Genomic DNA, 20030 nt, shown 5'->3' on the forward strand with positions numbered 1-20030 from the left:
TAACGATGAAGTTCTGGCAACCACAGCTGCCTGTATTTCACCGTAAATTAAACAGATTTTTTTTTTTTTACAGTGCAGCGCATGCAAAACACTTGATCATATTCACGGACTCATTTTTAAATTTGAACCTAACATATCACCCGCTGAGCACTTTCTTGGGGGAAACCCAGTAATTCCTATACGATGTGAATGTGTCCCTCCTGGTGCTTCTCCAGAGATCTGAGGTCAACACTCATCTGTGTACTGGCCTGGTAATTAGCAGCTCTCAGCTGCTGTGGGACGGCTAGGAAAGGCAACAGCTAACCAGAGGTCACACCCAGAATAGCCCAGGTGAGACAGAAGGGCGAGGAGGTCAACCGGTTGGAGAGGATCCTCCACATAATCCCACATGATTTAACCTGATTGTCTTCTCTTAAGTAACACTGATAGGTGGGGACTGATAATTGCTTGGTGAGAGTTTAAGTCTTTGACTTGGTGTTGGGCCACAGAGCTGTTAACAAGTCAAAATCTATGAAGCACAAAATATACCTTTATTTTACATTGTCCTTACACATACTCTTGTTTTAGTGTTTTTATGGTTTGTTTGTATTTACAGTTTGTTTTAAAAGCAATGAAACTATTTATTTAAGTGTTTATTTCCTGTTTTATTTATTTTATTGTTCTTGTTTGCTTGTTTATGTACAGCACTTTGTTGCGGCTGTGGTTGTTTTTAAAGTGCTTTACAAATAAAGTTGAGTTGAGTTGCTGGATAAACACAACGCAAATGCTTCAAAAGTTGGAGTTTTAAAGGAGACATATTATGAAAAACTTTTTTCAGTGATGCGTGCATACAGACATGGAAAAAAACATTAGACCATTGTTTTCTTCAATTTCTTTTGATTTTAATGCCTGGTACAACTAAAGGTACATTTGTTTGGACAAATATAATGATAACAACAAAAATATCTCTTAAGAGTTGAATTTAACCCATTTAAGGCGGGAAAGCATTACCACATTTCTACCATTAAAACCGGGGGCGCTGTTGTGTTATTCTACGAGTAAAGCCGAGAAATTGGATACATCGTTTTGTCGTATTTGTAGTTTTTTTCCACCTATTTTCGGTCTCTTGGCCAATGAAATGCATCAGAATACATGCGGGAGTGTCGCAATGCATCATGGGACTTTGCCAGAACTTTGAAACCATGGCTGAAGACGACTATAGCGGAGGGAGCTCAGATATAACAGCTATAAGCTCTCAAATACTTTTTGAATTTAATTTCTATCAGAGGCTGAAAAATCTATTATTTAGTAGGAAGAGTTGACACTTCTGTTGAATTTCCAGAAAAACTTCAGGTTTTAGGAGGTTATTTTAAAATCACCCAGAGGTTTTACAGGCATTTTAGGCCTAAATGGGTTAAGAGCTGATCATTATCAAGGAAACCATGGAAAATGGCTACATATCAGCTCTTAAATTAAACTCTAAACTCTACTCTCTATGAGCTATTTTTGTTGTTATCATTATATTTGTCCAAAAAATGTACCTTTAGTTGTACCAGGCAATAAAATAAACAGGAAAGCAAGGAGAAAACAAGGGTGATCTATTTTTTTTTTCCATGACTGTATATTCTGGAGTATCTACAAACTAACAAACTGAGACAGAAACATGGGACTCATGAGAATACACCAGCTCCCCTTTTTTCTTTTACGTCAATCAGAGCAGACTGGGCTATTCAGACTGACAGTATGAGAAAAAATAATATGTTTTCTGAACACTAAAGCATGTACACACTGCTAGTAGAAACCCAAACTACAAGTATGAACTTGAAAATGAGGATAATATGTCCTGAGGCCATCCGATCCTTCATCCTGTCAGCTGTCACACAGGTGTTTTTACCCTGATACTTTAATGCACAGAGATGCAATTAGAGCTGGAGCGTCTCTCCTCTGCTGTCTGAGTCTCCTTCCCTCAGCCGAGCTCCGTGTGTGTGTGTGTGTGTGTGTGTGTGTGTGTGTGTGTGTGTGTGTGTGTGTCTGTGTGTGTGTGTGTGCGCGGCCAAATACCACACATAATAAATGACAGCAAAACGCCTATGAGACTGCTCATTTATGTCATTTTCCTCATTTATATGCACGTTTTATTTCAGCTCAGCTGTTGTGTATGCTGACATCTATGGTGCAAAAAGGCCAAAGGGGAGGTTTGTTGTTTTGTAAAAAAATAAAAATAAATAAAATAAGAATTAAATACACAACAATTCCAAAAAAAGGTGGTGTAAAATATAAATAAAAAATAATTCTATAAACATTTTAAAGTTGTAGATTATACCGTCCTTTAACAGGATTATGCTGCTTTTATACTAATTATTTATGCAAAATTCACATGCAGATTTTGCTTACTGTGCATTGAATACCAGTAAATTAACATTCAGTTATTATTTATTGTACACTGAATGCCAGTAAAATTTACAAGTTGTTCTGTAAAGTTGTTTACATTTGTACTGTATTGTTTGCAGAATTATTCTGGTAACCACAGCTGCTATTTTTTTCTGTAAAAGCAACATAATTTTTTTACAGTGTACCTATCTTTCGGAGTTTTAAAATGCGCTACAAGGTTCGATTTCCAATAATATTCAAATAGTTTCCAGCGAATATCAATGTTCAATGTGTATGTGCTGGATGGTGTGGTACCTTATGAAAAGTAAGTGTTTTATGGAGTTGCAGACGTTGTCGTGGTCTGCATGTAATGTGCAAATTCTGTTATTCGCTATTAGCATGCTAAGCGGAGATTTAGCTTTATTCACTTCTTATGTTGCATCTCCCACTATACGAATACAAACTTCCTACAGGCACTGCACTAGTCCATCAAATCAGAGGGAGTGTATATATTTACGTAATGTATTCAATTGAATGTAGGTCGCAAAGGATTTGCAAATCATTGCATTCTCTTTTTATTAAATTTTTCACAGTGTCCCAATTTTGTTGGAATCAAGGTCATAGAAAAAATTTACATCTAGGAACAGCTTAGATGCAAAGTCATCAAGCTTATACAGTGGATTGATTTTAATAACTATAATGTACATGAAGTGTGCAGGGTGCAGCTGAATTATCTAGAAACTGAAAAGTATCAGATCGAAAGTCGGCACTGGCAGAAAGTAAATATTAAATGACAGATCAGGGCGAAACACCTTGATGGGGACTTGATCCCGACTTGTCGTGCTGCTTGGTACTGACCTCTTGTCCAGACCTGGCAGAGTTCTCTGCTGAGTGCAGGGACTCGATCTCCCCCTCGATCATGGCCGCCTCAAGACATTCGTGGAGATCCTTGAAGCCGTTCACCTGCAGCGGGTACTGCCCAAACATCTCTGTGTTTTCAAATTTTTTACCTGTGAAATGACAGATACAACAAACATAAACAGATAAGCACTGGTGGTCACAACGGCTGACCTTAATGAAACAGGGTTAGCAGGGTTTCTCCCAGCTATATATTATCTTGAGAGTTAGCACGGATGCTAGCATGTCGTCAGAGCAGCCTTCTGCAGGCCGCGATATTAAACATCAAACATCAAACTAGTGGATTTAATCCAAAATGGTTAGTTGACCCTAAATTTAGCAGATGGCTCTACAAGACAGAGTATGGTAAGCATGTTTGTACTATATTAAAATATTAGCAATATTATGCTTGCTAATTTCATGTTGGTTTATCCAATTTTGCTATTAACCCTTTGATGCACAACATATTGACCCCCCTTCTAATGCACAACATGGGTCAAAAGTGACCCTCATTCATCCCCCATGTTATTTAATGCTGCTGTGTGTTTCTGTGATCTTTTGATATCAACTTATTTTATGATTAAATATTCCAAGTTGTTCTTTAAATATCTTGTTTTTGATAACAACAGATAATCATTTCCATTTTGCCTCTCATACTTTATGAAGAAACAAAGTTTTTGTCTTATTACATAGCTAACTACTTGGCTTAGTAGCTTGCTAAGCTAACTACTGAGCCAAGAAGTTAGCTAAGTAGTTAGCTTAGCAAGCTCCTTAGCTAAATACTTAGCCAAAAAGTTGGCAGCAAGTTTGCAGGGGGAAACCCTGGGTTAGGGCTGGGCGATATATCGAGATAAAAAATATATCAATATATTTTTAAATGTGATATGGAATTACACCATATCACATTTATCGAAATATCGATTTTTTTCTTTTATATATAAATGCTGACCTTACATGGGTTTGTCATATTTAGTTCTTTTGTAATGTTTGTTATTCTTTTCTCATATAAATGTATTTATTTCAGATAAGATTGGCCTAATTAATTAATTAATTAATTAATAAGGCTTTAATCTAGCTTTATTTAAGATATTTTTTTATTTAAATGTGCACTTTATGGAGCTTTGATTTTAAAAAAAGGTACTCCTGTTATACAGTATTTATGTTCACTTAAATAAACAGTTTCAATAAAACTACTTGGGACACGTCATATTTGGCTTTGACTGAACATTTGCTCTCACTTTGCAATGAAAAATATCAGGATATATATCGTATATCGATATTCAGCCTTCATCGGGATATGATTTTTGGGCCATATTGCCCAGCCCTACCCTGGGTTAGGGTTAACTTTATGTGTGTCCTGTTTTCAACCAACTACTAAACGCTGTATGATCACCATGTGAGAGAGGCAAAGAGAGTGCATGACAAACACCATGTCACACACACACACACACAGGTCAAAGGTCAGCCGGGCGTGACCGAAGCGTTGGAAAGGCAAAGAGTGTGACAGGGAAAGCAATAACATGAGCCATTTCACACTCGTTTGCATCCGAGCTGATTTCCACTTGTTCAGCAGTCACTCACTCATTATTATGAGGAACTACTGATGGGGAGCCCAAAATAAATAAAAAAAAATGGAGGAGAGGAGTCGCTGGCGGACATGCAGATGAGGCATTAAGGTCATTTTATGAGCAGCAGAGTCCACTGGCCCAGCTTTCAGTGGCTCTGGGCCAGTATTGTCATGCATAATAAGCGCAATGTCAATCAGCCATCAAGGTCTTCCACGATCAATGCAGCCGCTCTCCTCTTTTACATGGAGCACATCTCATTAAGACAAGGTCACCTTTCATTACTAGGGGCGAGGACTTGCTTACTTTCTGGCTGCTGCAATCAGACAAACGCTTTATCTCTCCACGGCTCTCCAGCTAGCCCTCACTTTGTCTCTTTTTTTTTGGTTTTTAATTTAACACATTATCTCACCTTCCAGGACGCCCACAGCGAGGAAGCGGCCGTAGAAAAGCTCCACCATCGGGTTCTTTGGCTTCTCACCCTCCCTGGGAAACGAAAAAAGAGAATACGGCGAAGTGGTTTACAAAAGGCAACCTCAATTGGGTGAACAATGTCGATTTGATTCTTCAAAATGTGCTGCACAATAACACCGTCATCATCTGTTTACTACTGTCTACTTTTTTTACATCCTGTTTAGATTACTGTAACTCCCTCCTCTCCTCTCCGGAATCTCCCCAAAGAACTGGTTCAGAACGCAGCAGCTCGGCTTCTTACTGGTTTTAACAGACGACATCACATCACCCCGAATTTAGCTTCTTTGCTCTGGCTCCCTGTTCGTTTTAGGATTGATTTTAAGATTTTATTGATCACTTTTAAAGCTCTTTTAGGTCTAGCTCCTAGCTATTTAACAGAATTATTAACTCCATATGAGCCGATCCGCCTCCTTAGATCCTCGGGTCCTTCTGACCGTCCCAAAAACAAAACTGAAAACCAAAGGTGTGCGGGCTTTCTCCACCAGAGCGCCCCGACTCTGGAACAAGCTGCCCGAGGAGAAAAGGCGAGCAGAGTCACTAACTTCTTTTAAATCACTTAAAAAAAAAACTTAAAATCACTTTTAAATCACTAAAACCCACTTTTATAGACTTGTTTTTATGTAATGCTGTCTATCTCACCACTCATCATCAAAGTCTCCTTTTTACTTCTTCACCTTTTACTTTTTTACTCCTTTTACCTTTTTTTTATGTGTATCTGAGAATTGATCCCTAACCATGGCAGCCTACATGTCCTAGTATCCTTGAGCAAGATACTGAACCCCAAATTGCTCCCGATGCTGCGTTCATCAGTGTGTGAATGAATTCCCAATGGTGGCAGGTGGCACCGTTTAGGGTAGCCTCTGCCACCAGTATGAATGTGTGTGTGAACGGGTAAATGAGCGCAGTCTGTAGTGTAAAACGCTTTGAGTGCTAGAAAAGCGCTATATAAGTGCAGGTCCATTTACCATGTACATGTTTATAAAAAAAGAACAATGACCCATGCATAGAGAGTTCTGTGTGGTTACCTGTCTTCCTCAGCCTTCATCTGGAAGGCGTCCTCCAGCCAGTCAAGCAGCTTGTGGGTGAACTCGCTCACATCCTGCTGTTAGAATAATATAGGAAAAGTACAAAGTGACCAATCACAGGACTGCCGTTGGGACATGGATGTCACACAGTCAAACGATACAACATAAATGCATATTGCTGAACTTCAAAAGGAGCTTGCATGTCAGTTCTCATAGACGTCAATGCCAGCCGCTAACTCAGGTCAATGCCTATCTGACTAATACACATGAGTGATGATAGAGAGGGCAGGAGGTTAACCTCAGTTAACCTCCACAGGGAAACTGGCTTAGGGTGAATAATTATATAAGAAGAAGACCAGGACAGTTTTGTACATTTGACACGTGCATGTCACATTATAGGATATAAGCGCAAACAGCTAATTCCTAGTCAATATTTTTTTTGCTAAGTTCAGTGGTTTGGGTTTGAGGATTAATAGTTGTAGATAAGAGAGGTTAAGTGTCTGGGATTCATCCGTAGAGCTGAGTCAGTAGAACGGCCAGGTTGAAAGGACTAGGCACAAGACGGGATAAAGGGTATTAATATATGTGCAAACAGCTGAGCAGGGCTTATTTCCTACAGGACAAAAGAGGAATTAATGATATCAACACACACAGATGTTTCCACAGGAATTAGACAGAGTTTCTTCGTGTGACGGTGTCGTGCCAATTTAACGGAAGCACTCATGTAGTGATGGAAAAAATATGTTTCAAAAAAAGGACCTACATTATTGTACACTTTATTTACAATTAGTATACAACACATGAGGCTCAGAAAGTAAAATTAACTTATTTACAAAACCAAGCAGATATAAACAGGATAATAAGAAATCAGTAAAACAATTAAACTGCTAAATAAAACAAAATATGGAACAACAATAAAAACAGCACTGAAAGCCATTTAAGAATAAAAAAGCATTACAAACAATGTGGTCTGTTGCAGTATGTTTTAAAAATAGAGCATTCTGTGCTATATTTTTTTATGGGCTGGGATTTGTGTATTTATGTGTATTTACCTGTTTATGCATTTTTTGTTTTTATTTTATGTATTTTTGGTTAATATGGTCAATTTTGATTTCATTTTATTTTATTATTATTATTATTATTATTACTATTTTTTATTAATTGTTATTTTTTATTTTATTTATTTATTTATCTATTGTTTTTGTTTTGTTCTTTTTTTCAGTGGTTATTGATCTTGTCTTTTCTTTATCTAAGAATGTGGACATGTAAAGCCTCATTAATGTATGGGTCATGTTAATTCTAAAAACCCAATAAATATAATTAAAAAAAAATATATATATATATATATATATGGTTGATTTGTTTGTGTGGAAGTTTGATGTCTTTTGTATGACGTTTGACCTATAAGAAATTGAATAAAAACTTAAATAACAAAAAAAATAGAGCATTCAAAACCAAACCGCTAACATTAGTTACTTTTGGATTCTGACTGGTGGGAGTGCACAAATTATCTTTTTTTTTAATCATTATTTTTATGTCAACTTGTGCAATTAAAAAAAAAAGTATTATTTGTATTTAAGCAGTGCAGTGAAAGCATCAGAAAGGCAGAACCGAGTACAATTAAATCACTTTAATAACTGTTTATGAGGAAGGAATTAGGGAAGCATTATAAGGATTTTTTACAGCAGTTATGATAAGCCATAAATACACTGATATGATAAACATTATTTTTTTTAAAGTTCATAACCTTTAGTTTCTGCACACCAACGACTAGTGGATGATTTAACAGGCTACTGTACTACCATATCTATCAAATCAGAAATGTCAGTAAAAGAATTACTGGATAGAAAAATAAAGGTTTTTTGATTTACTGCTTACAATATTTGTTTTGTTAAAACTATTAAAGAGACTTAGACTTAAGAGTTATTTCCTTCCTCTCTGAATTCTTGTGGAACGGATAAAACTTTATTTTCCATTTATTATCCATTTTTAAAACTCATCTTAAAATCCATTTTTATTCCTTGGCTTTCAACCACGCATGAGACTCTGCTCTTGTTTTTAGTGTTTTATGGTTTGCTTTTATTTATTGTTTTTTATTTATTTATTTATTTTTAAAGCAATGGAACTATTTATTTTAGTGTTTATTCCTGTTTTATTTATTTTATAGTTCTTGTTCTGTTTGTTTATGTACAGCACTTTGTTGCGGCTGTGGTTGTTTTAAAGTGCTTTACAAATAAAGTTGAGTTGAGTATTTTGACAGGTCACAGTGACCACGACCTTTGACCTCCACAAATCTAATCAGTTCATCTTTGAGTCTAAGTCGACGTTTGTCCCAAATTTGAAGAAATTCCCTCAAGGAGCTCCTAAAATAACACGTTCATGAGGTCACAGTGACCGAGGCTTCTGACCTCCAGAATCTAATCAGTTCATCCTCAGTGTCTAAGTGACGTTTGTGCCGAGTTTGAAGAAAATCCCTTCAGGCTTTCCTCAGATATTGTGTTCATGAGAATGGTATGGACGTATGTATGTAAGGAATGCAGCAGGTGGAAGATAATAGTTTTTATATTTCTGAGTATCTCAGCGTCTACAGCATGGGTGTCAAAGTCGTGGCCCGTGGACCAATTGTGGCCCTCGTGACGATATTTTGTGGCCCCCACCTTGATATGAAAGTTTAATGTGAGTTTTATATGAATGGCACTTTACCGTGTTGTGTGTGGAAGGTCCCTTTAATTACTTTTTTTTTTTGGTAATTTTGTGTCTTTTTGGTAATTTTGTGTCTTTTTTTAGTAATTTTGTGTCTCTTTTTGGTAATTTTGTGTCTTTTTAAAATAAAATTGTGTCTTTTTTAGTATTTTTTTAAGTATTTGTTTTTGGTCATTTTGTGTCTTTTTTGGGTCCTTTTGTGTCTTTTTTTAAATAATTTTGTGTCTTTTTTGGTAATTTGGTGTATTTTTTGGTCATTTTGTGTCTTGTTTGTCATTTTGTGTCATTTTTAAAGTAATTTAGTGTTTTTTCAGTCATTTTGTGTCTTTTTTTTTTTGTAATTTTGTGTTTTTGATACTGCCTCCAGCGGCCCCCAGGTAATTTGAGTTTGAGACCCCTGATCTACAGTGTCAAAACTGCAATGAAAAGCTGTGTGTTTTCCTCCAAAACATTATGGATTCTATCTAGGGGTGTAACGATACATGTATTTGTATTGAACCATTTTGGTAAAAGCCGTTAAGCTGTGAGGAATTTATTTTTCTAATATTTCATTATTTTTTTTAGTTTATTTGAGAATATTTTATTTAATGGAAAGCTTATTTTATATATATATATATATTCTAAGTGAATGATGATGGCAGAAGGAGGCTTACCTGCTGCGACTCACTGGACTTGAAGGCGTCTTTGAGGATCTCCACGGCTCGTGAGGGATCCACATATTTCCTCTTGGAGCCCACCATGAGGGAGAAGAGGTTCCTCAGCTCCTGCATGAAGGGAAGGTTCCTGTGTTCCTGGTGGCAAGAAAGATACTAATTATAAAAGGGAATAGTGAGAAACTGAAAACATTCCCCTGTAAATGCACCATTTACCACTATTTCCACTTCCAGTAGTAGTGTGTCCTAGAAGTCCAATGCAGTAACTACATTTTTGGGGTCAAAGGTCAAATAAATCATCATGATTTTTGAGTACAAAAATTACCTCATCAATACATGTAGAAATAAGTGTCATATCACTCATCTACATGTAACCAATTTGGCTGGCCAGTTAAAACACGTTAAACTTTAAAGCAGTTTTTCTTAATTTTACCTTTTGCGTAGTTACTGCAGTTATTACAGATTCATATCTTCAGTTTATTTACAATATATAAAAATATATTATCATCCGCTTATCTGGGGCTGGGTCGCGGTGCACAGCAAGCTAAGAAAAGTCTTCCAGATGTCTCTTTTGTGGTCTTTCATATTCATTTTTTTTTTTAATATTCCCAATTTTTTTTTAGAGCATTTCAAATATAGATTTTCAGGACCTACACCACAGGTGAGGGCGTGGTTTGGGCTATGCTAAATGTGAGGAGCAGCAGAAGATATGAACTGTTGATTGTTGAGCGATAGTGATTGACAGACTGGAAGCAGCTGGAACAAACTCACCTTAACATCTGATTTACACACAGTACCAGATCCATATAATGGAGCTCCTGATTCACAACTACAGTGTTAAAGAGCTTCAGCAATTGATTGGATGTACATAACAAGTTGAACTGGGACACTCTTGTATTTAATGTGCAGGGAAGAAGACTCACTAGAACGCAGAGTTCCCTCTCTGAGGACATGGACGTTAGGACAGATCATTTTGGAAGTCAGCTCTGTCTCCACTGTGTTCATGTGTTAATGTGTTTTAGTCTTTTTGGTCATTTACGGTCTTTTGTTGGTCATTTAGTGTCTTTTTTGGTCATTTTGTGTCTTTTTTGGTCAATTTGTGTCTTTTTTGGTCATTTTGTGTCTTCTTTTGGTCATTTTGTGTCTTCTTTTGGTCATTTTGTTTCTTTTTTTGGTCATTTGGTGTATTTTATGTCTTTTTTTATCATTTTGTGGTAAGTTTGTGTCTTTTTTAGTCATTTTGTTTCCTTTTTTTGGTCATTTTGTGTATTTTGTTTCTTTTTTTGGTCATTTTGTGTCTTTTTTGGTCATTTTGTTTCTTTTTTTGGTCATTTTGTTTCTTTTTTTGGTCATTTTGTTTCTTTTCTGGTCATTTGGTGTCTTTTTTTGATCATTTGGTGTCTTTTGTGTCTTTTTTTTTATCATTTTGTGGTAAGTTTGTGTCTTTTTTAGTCAATTTGTTTCCTTTTTTTGTCATTTTGTCTTTTTTTAGTCATTTCATGTCTTTTTTTGGCCATTTTGTGTCCTTTTTTGTCATTTTGTTTCTTTTTTTGGTCATTTTGTGTCTTTTTTTTAGTCATTTTATGTCTTTTTTTGGTCATTTTGTGTCTTTTTTTGATCGTTTGATCTAAATTGCGTGAAAATGGAAAGTTTATGCAATTGTTTTTTTCATACTTCCTCTATTCAAACACCATTCATAAGACACTTGAGGAACAAAATGTGTCAATTTAGCAACAAAGATGTTGTAAATACATGTTTTTCTGTAGTCTTTTTTGGAAGTTGTGCCGTGTCACTATATTGGCATTATGACAGTGAGGTACAGAGGCGTGACTTAGCGGTGCATTATAACAACACACTTCTGTGGCAGTGAGTCAGAGATGCTGTAAAGATTAGAGTCTAAGCTGTGGTTGTGTCACACTGCTAAAGTAAAAGGAAAGTGATTAGGACGAGAGAAGTGATATGAAGAGAAGACCGCCCAAAACCATAAAAACACTTCCACAGCAGAGGCTTAGAGCAGATTAGCGGCAGGCTGCTAACCCTATGGTGAGCACTCAGCATGTCTTTGCCTGTCCATATTTTCCCTGCTGAGAACTATTCTGACAATTGGGTCGTGACTGTGGCGAGACACATTTGAGTCTTCTTCATGATGTCATGGTGTAAAGACGAAGCGGTGTGTTTCCTGCCATCAACTTCCCTCTAAACTACTGGATTAAAACCCCATGAGGCCAGTTTTTGTTTGATGATGATAGGCCGAGTAAAACTGGAGATAAGGTCAAATATATTTAGTATAAAAATATAGAACTAGATGTTCTCCTCATTTTACCTTTTATATGCAACTTTTATCCACATTTGCAACATTTTGTTGCATTTCTTTGGGTTCAAAATGTTGATCCAGTAAGTCAAATTGAAAAAATAATGATGAAAAAAGATACTGACATGACGTAGGGCTGGGCGATTTATCAATATCGATTTTTAAAATCGATATGGAATTAGACCATTTTGCATATATCAATATAATTAAAAAATGTTCTTTTATATATAAATGCTGCCCTAACTAGGGTTTGTCATATTTATTTATTTTGTAAAAATAAATATTAAAAATATTAAAATTGTATTTCTAAATTACTTAAAAAAGACACAAAATGACAAAAAAGGACACAAAATGACAAAAAAATACACAGAATTACCAAAAGAGACACAAAATTATTTTAAAAAGACACAAATTTACCATAAAAAGACACAAAATTACTAAAAAAAGACACAAAATTACCAAAAAAAACCCACAAAATTACTAAAAAGACACAAAATTACCAAAAAAAGACAAAACCAAAGACAGAAAATGACCCAGAAAAATACACAAAATGACTAAAAAAAGACAGTCAAAATGTTCTTTTCCCATATAAATATAATTATTTCATTAATTTAAATGTGCACTTTATGGAGCTTCAATTTTTTTAAAAAAAGCTTCTCCTTTTGTTATACAGTATTTATATTTTACTTAAATAAACGGTTATAATAAAACTACTTGTGACATGTCATATTTGACTTTGACTGAACATTTGCTCTCACTTTGCCATGAAAATATCAAGATATATATTGTATATCGATATTCAGCCTAAATATATCAGGATATGACTTTTGGTCCATATCGCCCAGCCCTAACATGACTTGGCAAACATTGTTTTCAGTGTTTTTTTACAGGCAGAATGAAAAGGATTCAAAAACGGCCAAAATAGCCCCAAACTCCAGAGGGTTAAATAGCTTCCAGGAACAATGAAAACACACTCTCTACATGTTCTAGTGGAGAAATATTGAGGATTTAAACATTTCACAGAGGGTAGGACTGTCTTGTAGCTTACTGGATGAGCTTCATGAACTATCAGGGGCAAAACGCTAAGCTGCAGTGACCTCGGGGCACAAACACACAGCTGCTGGATGGAGGCTCACAGCTTCTAGAGGGTCAGACTCTCAGAGCTAAAGCACTGCTAGCTGTGAGGGACCAGGGAGAGGATATAAACAGAACTGATGTTTGGTCGCCCACACACTCAACTAAAAAGCATCACACTCTTTCTTATTGCTGCTTCATTCTCCTGTGTTGAGGAGCTGGAGAGAGGGGGAGGGGTCTTACCTTCTGGTTGCGGGGCAGATCGTGGACCCGGGCCGGAGGGGAGTAGTGGAGCACCAGCCGCTGGAACTCCAGCAGGTTGAACAGAGACTGGAGGGAGACGGAGAATGAAGACGTGTTAGTAACATCCAGTGATCGAGACAGATTTAACCCTCATACAATGCTTCATTCCAGAGAGAAACATCATTAACTAGAATGAAAAATAGACTTCTAAAGCATGGGTCTCAAACTCACTTATGGCCCCCACCTTGATATGAAAGTTTAATGTGAGTTTTATATGAATGGCACTTTACCGTGTTGTGTGTGGAAGGTCCCTTTAATTACTTTTTTTGGTAATTTTGTGTTTTTTTTAGTCCTTTTTGAGTTGTTTTTTTGTCTTTTTTTAGTCATTTTGTGTACTTTTTTGGTCATTTTCTGTTTTTTGTGTCCTGTTTTTGGTAATTTTGTGTCTTTTTTAGTCATTTTGTGTCTTTTTTTTGGTCTTTTTTCTATCTTTTGTTTGGTAATTTGCTGTCTTTTGTTGTGTCTTTTTTTGGTAATTTGTGTCTTTTTCTGGTCATTTTGTGTCTTTTTTAAATAGTTTTGTGTTTTTTTGGGTAATTCTGTGTATTTTTTTGTAATTTTGTGTCTTTTGTAATTTTGTGTCTTTTATAAGTAATTTAGTGTTTTTTCAGTCATTTTGTGTCTTTTTGTAATTTTTTGGTCATATTGTGTCTTTTTTTGTAATTTTGTGTCTTTTTTGAGTAATTTATTATTTTTCTGCCATTTTGTGTCTTTTTTTGATCATTGTGATACTGCCTCCAGCGGCCCCCAGGTAGTTTGAGTTTGAGACCCCTGCTCTAAAGACCTCTTACAAAGTGTGGCATTCCACTCTGTAAAGTCAGGAAGCTGCAAAAACTGTAATATGGTTATTGCAAACTTTGTAAAAATTATTCACATTACTTTGGACTTCATATGCATGTTATAACTGCAAGATACTGCTTCTCGTCGTCTGCACATTCCAAATTAAAATTAATCTCCTAATTAAAAGCTGATGCTCTCTGCAATTAAATCAATACCTCTCTTCTTGCAAATTCCAACACAAGCAATCTGTCACATGCTTCTGTCAGCTGTAGTTGATAAAAAATAAATGAATGCTTGCACTGCAAAAAAAAAAGGGTGTCTAAAAACAAGATAAAAACACTAAATCTGAGGGAAATTATCTTGCTGCATGGACAGATAATTTACCTTGACAAGATTTCTCAAATTAAGATTATTAAATCTAGTAATAAGCATGTTGAACACTTAAAATAAGAAATTAACTCTTAAGACAAGATAATTATCTAACACTTCAAATCTAGGTTTTTTTTTTTATCTTGTAAGAAACAAATAATTTGCAGTGAGATTAAACACAAATATGATGTAAATATGACCCCTATCTATATTTCTTAGAATAATATGTAGACAGAACTTGTTGCATGTTGCATGTGTTAAATCTACTAAAAAACAACCAGAGGTGATGTAGTAAAGCAAAGTTTCTGTTTTGTACGTGCAAGTGGAAGTCAGTTTGGATATCAATGTTAGGACGATAAAATGTTGTTTACTTGTGTTCTTGCACCAAGTGCAGCGGGGTTCAAGCAATGGCTCCTTCTCAAGGCTGGGGGTTACATTACACACAGGAGCCAGCCACCATGTGATGGTGTATCCAGTGTTCATCTGGCATATTTCAGCTCAGCTCACATTCTGACACTGACTCTACGCCCATATAAGAAACTAAGCCTTTGTGACAGCTTGACTAAATGTTCCAGTATTCTCAAGCATACACTACCGGTCAAAAGTTTTAAAACACCCCAATTTTTCCAGTTTTTTATTGAAATTCAAGCAGTTCAAGTCAAATGAACAGCTTGAAAGGGTACAAAGGTAAGTGGTGAACTGCCAGAGGTAAATAAAAAAAGGTAAGCTTAACCAAAACTGAAAGATAATGTACATTTCAGAATTATACAAGTACGGTCGGCCTTTTTCAGGGAACAAGAAATGAGTTAACAACTTAACTCTATGGAGTCTTGGGCTATTTTGTCAATTTTTTAATTATTTTCATGACTTTGTAAGTCATTTTATGTCTTTTTTTGGTCATTTTGTGTCTTTTTTAGTCATTTTGTGTCTTTTTTTGGTCATTTTGTGTCTTTTTTTAGTCCTTTAGTCCAACATAAAATGTGATTTTAAATCTTTTTTTTACTTTGAAAACACTATCATGCTCAAAAAAGAATTTGAAATGTTGCAAATGTGCATTAATTTCAGAGTACACTGAGACATTAAACTGCATCATTTTCAATTAAATTCTAGAAAAGTTGGTGTGTTCTAAAACTTTTGACCAGTAGTGTATATATAAACATTTAGATTACTCTCTTATCTATTACTACTGACAACCTGATTACAAAAAAGTTGAGATCTTGTTTTAAATGCTGGAGTCTCGTCAGTGTGTCGACGTGGATTTACAAATCACTGCATTACATTTAATTATGGTTTTCACAGCACCCTAAATTCTTGGTTGTAGAATGAGTGCAGCAGATTAAAGTCTTGATTCCTGCATCATTACAATTACATGCAACCAAACAGGAACAAACAAGGAAATGCAAATGTCAAGACCTCAGTGCCTGCATTAGAAAGTTCGTGCGAGCAAAGTACTAGAAGAAATGGCATTTTAGAGCATAAAAACTAGGGCTGCACAATTAATCAAATTTTAATCATTTTCACGATTTTGGCCGCCATGATTAAATTAACCTGATCGTCTGTGATATTTCCATTTTAAAATGCGGCTCTCCTGCATATCTAATCAAGCACCTACTACACCAGTAGTCCACCAACCACCAGGGGGCGGGGCCGTTTTTCTCCCCTAAAAAAAGCCTGGTTGTTGATTGGACAGAACGCTACGCAGGATGTGACGTAGTCCTCGACTCCACAACAACATGCGACTTTGTTGCTATATTTAGCGACTTTTCAGACCCCCTTAGCGACTATTTTTCAAAAAAGCGACTGGCAACGAATCCAGCGACTTTTTCTAGTGTTATGGGAGACTTTTGGAGACTCGTTCTTACTCTTCTTAGCGAGCCGCTGGCCCCCGCGGCTCGTTAAGAAGAGTAAGAAGGAGTCGAAGCGGCACAGTCCTCCTGCAGCAGTCTCTCCCAGCTGCAGAGCAAAATAATCGTGATCATCATTTTGGCCATAATCGTGCAGCCATAGCACAAACAGAAAAAAAAGTCCATAGAAAAGCCCTTTCAATGGGGTTTAATGAATCAACCAATGCCCACCTGTATGACAGCACTGAACCAGCAGGTATTGCCAACATTTTTCAGCCCCACGGGGCAGGTGTCTATCCTCTTCCTGTCATGCGGGTTGGGTGAATCGCTCCAGACTTCTGTGTGAGTCCGCTTCAGACTCGCCTTGTTCTCCGCTATGCTGGCCTCCAAAACTCTAAAAAGAAAAAAAAGTATAATAAAAATAGAGGAAGGCAAATCACACACAATAAACCTTAACTTTGTTTTTCTAACAAATGATCTGAGCATTGACAGACCTTTCAACCGCCACATTTAAAAAGGTCCAGCTGAAGCGGGAGAGGGATTACCTGCTTTACATACAATCCATCTTCTTCACATATTTCTTTCGGTTCATTTCACACTATAGGATGCCTGATCACTCATAGGCTCCCCTGCTGCACTCTATTCTACACTGAATCTCCTAAAAAGTAAAGTGCTATTTTCAATCTTCTTTCTTCTCATTTTTCATCGTGTGCAAAAAAACAGAACTGTTTCACAATGCTCCCACCTGGTTGCATGCTTCCACTGAAATACAGTTTTAAAGCATTTATCTATAGCGACAGGTAGCCATTAGAGGGGCTCATGTCAGTCCACATCATTTAAGTCAGAATGGGGTTTAATTACAGGGCTCCTTAGTATTGTGCTCTCGCTGGTTGAGATTGTACTTCATATTGAATGTTATGATTTAAACCTCTGAAGTCCAGGAGATTTTGGTTCAAATGTGTCAACTTCCTCTGCATTAATTTCTGTCTCTGTTCAGCATCTTTCAGTCTGTCCTTACATCACATGTATGGCTCCTTTTTCTCCACACAAACTTGGCTATCAGTCAGATTTTTCATTTTATTTTAATTAACAAAGTATAAAGCTGCCAGGAACCAAAAATGGCACAAAAAAGGCACAGGTTTCTATGGAAATGTACAATTATTATTATTATTTTACCATTTATACACACAAAAAAAAAGCAGAAAAAAATAAATGATAAAACTACAAAACAGTCTATTTGCATGTAAATTAAAAAAAGTAATCATTTTCATTGTATGAAGAAAATTCACATGTTTTGCTTTAACATTAAATATGGAACCAGCAACGCTTATAAACATACAATATATAACTAAATAGTGCAGACATGCAAAATCAAATTTCAAATAAAAAAAACACATCAATGTCATTAATTTACAATAATAATATAATAATTTGGTATTGCCTCGCGGGCCAAATAAAATTACACTGCGGGCCAAATTTGGCCCGCGGGCCAGAGTTTGACAGCCCTGCTCTAGAGGGTTAAATTGTAAAATGTATAAGGTTTTTTTTCTCCCTTATCTGGACATAATAAACCAATTTGCATTAATTACAAGTTTGGGGACCAAAGCAATGCCTTGAACGATGAATCAATGGACAGAGCCTAGTGCAAAATATTGAAAAAACTGCAAAACTGCATGTATTTTAAGACCGATTCAATAGAGTAAGTTCATGATTTGTTGTTACATGGAGTTACTGCGTGATGCATCAGATGTTGGAGATCTTGGGGCTAAAGAACACTCTGTCCACTCGTGGCTGCACACGGTGTTACAGAGCAACGCTTCTTTTACCTCATAAACAATCTTGAGTGCAGATCTGGCGGAGGGCAGATATCGGCTGCAGAGCGCACATAAAGCTGACAACTGCCAAACGTTGGCCCGCCACCAAGTTACTCGCAGAATTAACGTTAATTGGCGACAGCTGATATGATCTGGCAGCGGCGACATTTTTCAGTTTAACCTGCGACAGAACACGGTTCATCACGGGTGCAAAGAATCGTTTTTCACATTCATACACTCTAATTTTCACTTGGCTCGCAGCAGTGTGGAGCCTGGCTGTCGTTAAGTAGAGCAGCGCTGCAACACCAGCCGGCTGACTGGACAAAACATGGTGGTTCGATAAAAAAGGATCTGATTTTGCCCAGTTTTATTTTACCAACAAAATCCATAAAATCTGCCCAGATCTGCCTTTATACACTGTAAAAAAATATGTTTAATTTACGGTAAAATACCGGCAGCTGCGGTTGCCAGAACTTCACCGTAAAAATACAGTGAGTGGGTTTTCTCACTGTATCACTTTCAAAAGTATCGATACCTAGCCAAGGAATGAACACTTAAGTTAAGTTATTGGGGTTTTTTTTTTTATTAAGCTTGCCTAATATTGTGCAAAGCATACAACCTCAAAATATTGTTCTAATTGTTATTGTTTATTGTATTTGTTTATTTTTTGCACTACCTCAGACCTGAAGCTTGTTAGCATAGTTGCAGTTTCTTTTTGCGCAACTGTTTTTTATTATAAATATTTAACCTGTGGTTCTGTTCATTTTTACATGTTGCATTTTTCTTGTTAATAAAAATATTTCTGTTAAATTTTGGGGTCTTTGTTTTTATCCTTGTGGTATCGAAAATGGTATCGAGTAGCGAATATTTTCCTGAGTATCGGTATCGAGTTGAAAATGTTCGTATCGTGACAACCCTAGTCACCGTAATCTAAAACGGATAGAAATGTAACATGCACCATCTGCCTTCTACAGCGCTGAGGAAGACAGGATGTATTTCTATGAAAGAATGCCAATATCGGCTTCAGCTTCTTTAAAAGTTCTGTGACTGATTACAGCAGGTAATGTTGCTGAGCTCACCTGCTGATGGCCTGCTCCTCATCAGTGATGCCAGTCTCCCTGAAGGCCCTGTTGGACTCCTCCAGGCTGAGGGCGATGGCCCTCTGCAGGTCGTCTTTATCATCTCCAGTCAGGTCAATCACATCTGCATTAGAAAAAAAAACATCACACACACACAAGCTGTAACTGTGTGATCTGATTTCACATTTATGGTTTATACTGCCCTACAAAGTCTAACTGCAGTAATTACATTTTTGGTCGAAATTGAGTTATAAATAAAAATGAACTCCTTGATGTCTGTTTTAGACTAAAATTTTGCTTTATTTCAGAGAAATAATCATAAAAATTGCAGTAACTGCGGTTTGCTTTGACTCAGACATTGCAGCCTTGTATTTCTTCATTGTGTTGAATATTGAAGAAAAGAATAATAAAATTATAAGTTTATTTGAAAGGGAAATTATTATTTAGATAGCGATCAAGTAATAAAAGCAAGACATAATTATATTAAGACTAAAATATAACATAATACTTTTTGAATGTAATTTCTATCTGCTACTGAGGCTGAAAAATCTATTATTTAGTAGGAAGCGTTGACACTTCTGTTGAATTTCCAGAAAAACTTCAGGTTTTAGGGGGTTATTTTAAAATCGCCCAGAGGTTTTACAGGCATTTTTCCAGCCGTTTTAGACCTGAATGGGTTAATGGAATAATTGTTGCAGCTCTAAAATCTTGACAATCAGTAACATGGCAGTAAATGTTGATATTCTGGCAGCCACCGCAAATAAATCCGATGAATCACTTCAGTAAAAAA

General features: G+C 36.3%; 1 protein-coding gene across 2 annotated transcripts in view; it reads right to left on the bottom strand.

Annotated features, from left to right (window-relative positions):
* The window catches only part of usp25 (ubiquitin specific peptidase 25), a 65229-nt gene that overhangs the window by 31928 nt on the left and 13271 nt on the right, over positions 1-20030 (bottom strand). For both annotated transcript variants that reach the window (XM_059351693.1, XM_059351694.1), the window contains exons 4-10: positions 19241-19364; positions 16579-16741; positions 13295-13381; positions 9667-9804; positions 6311-6387; positions 5224-5297; positions 3208-3359 (exon numbers count right to left, since the gene is read on the bottom strand). In XM_059351693.1, the coding sequence (XP_059207676.1) occupies positions 3208-3359; positions 5224-5297; positions 6311-6387; positions 9667-9804; positions 13295-13381; positions 16579-16741; positions 19241-19364 (815 nt within the window). The remainder of the gene's footprint in view (positions 1-3207; positions 3360-5223; positions 5298-6310; positions 6388-9666; positions 9805-13294; positions 13382-16578; positions 16742-19240; positions 19365-20030) is intronic.

Source organism: Centropristis striata, chromosome 15 (assembly GCF_030273125.1).
Source record: "Centropristis striata isolate RG_2023a ecotype Rhode Island chromosome 15, C.striata_1.0, whole genome shotgun sequence".
NCBI lineage: Eukaryota > Metazoa > Chordata > Actinopteri > Perciformes > Serranidae > Centropristis > Centropristis striata.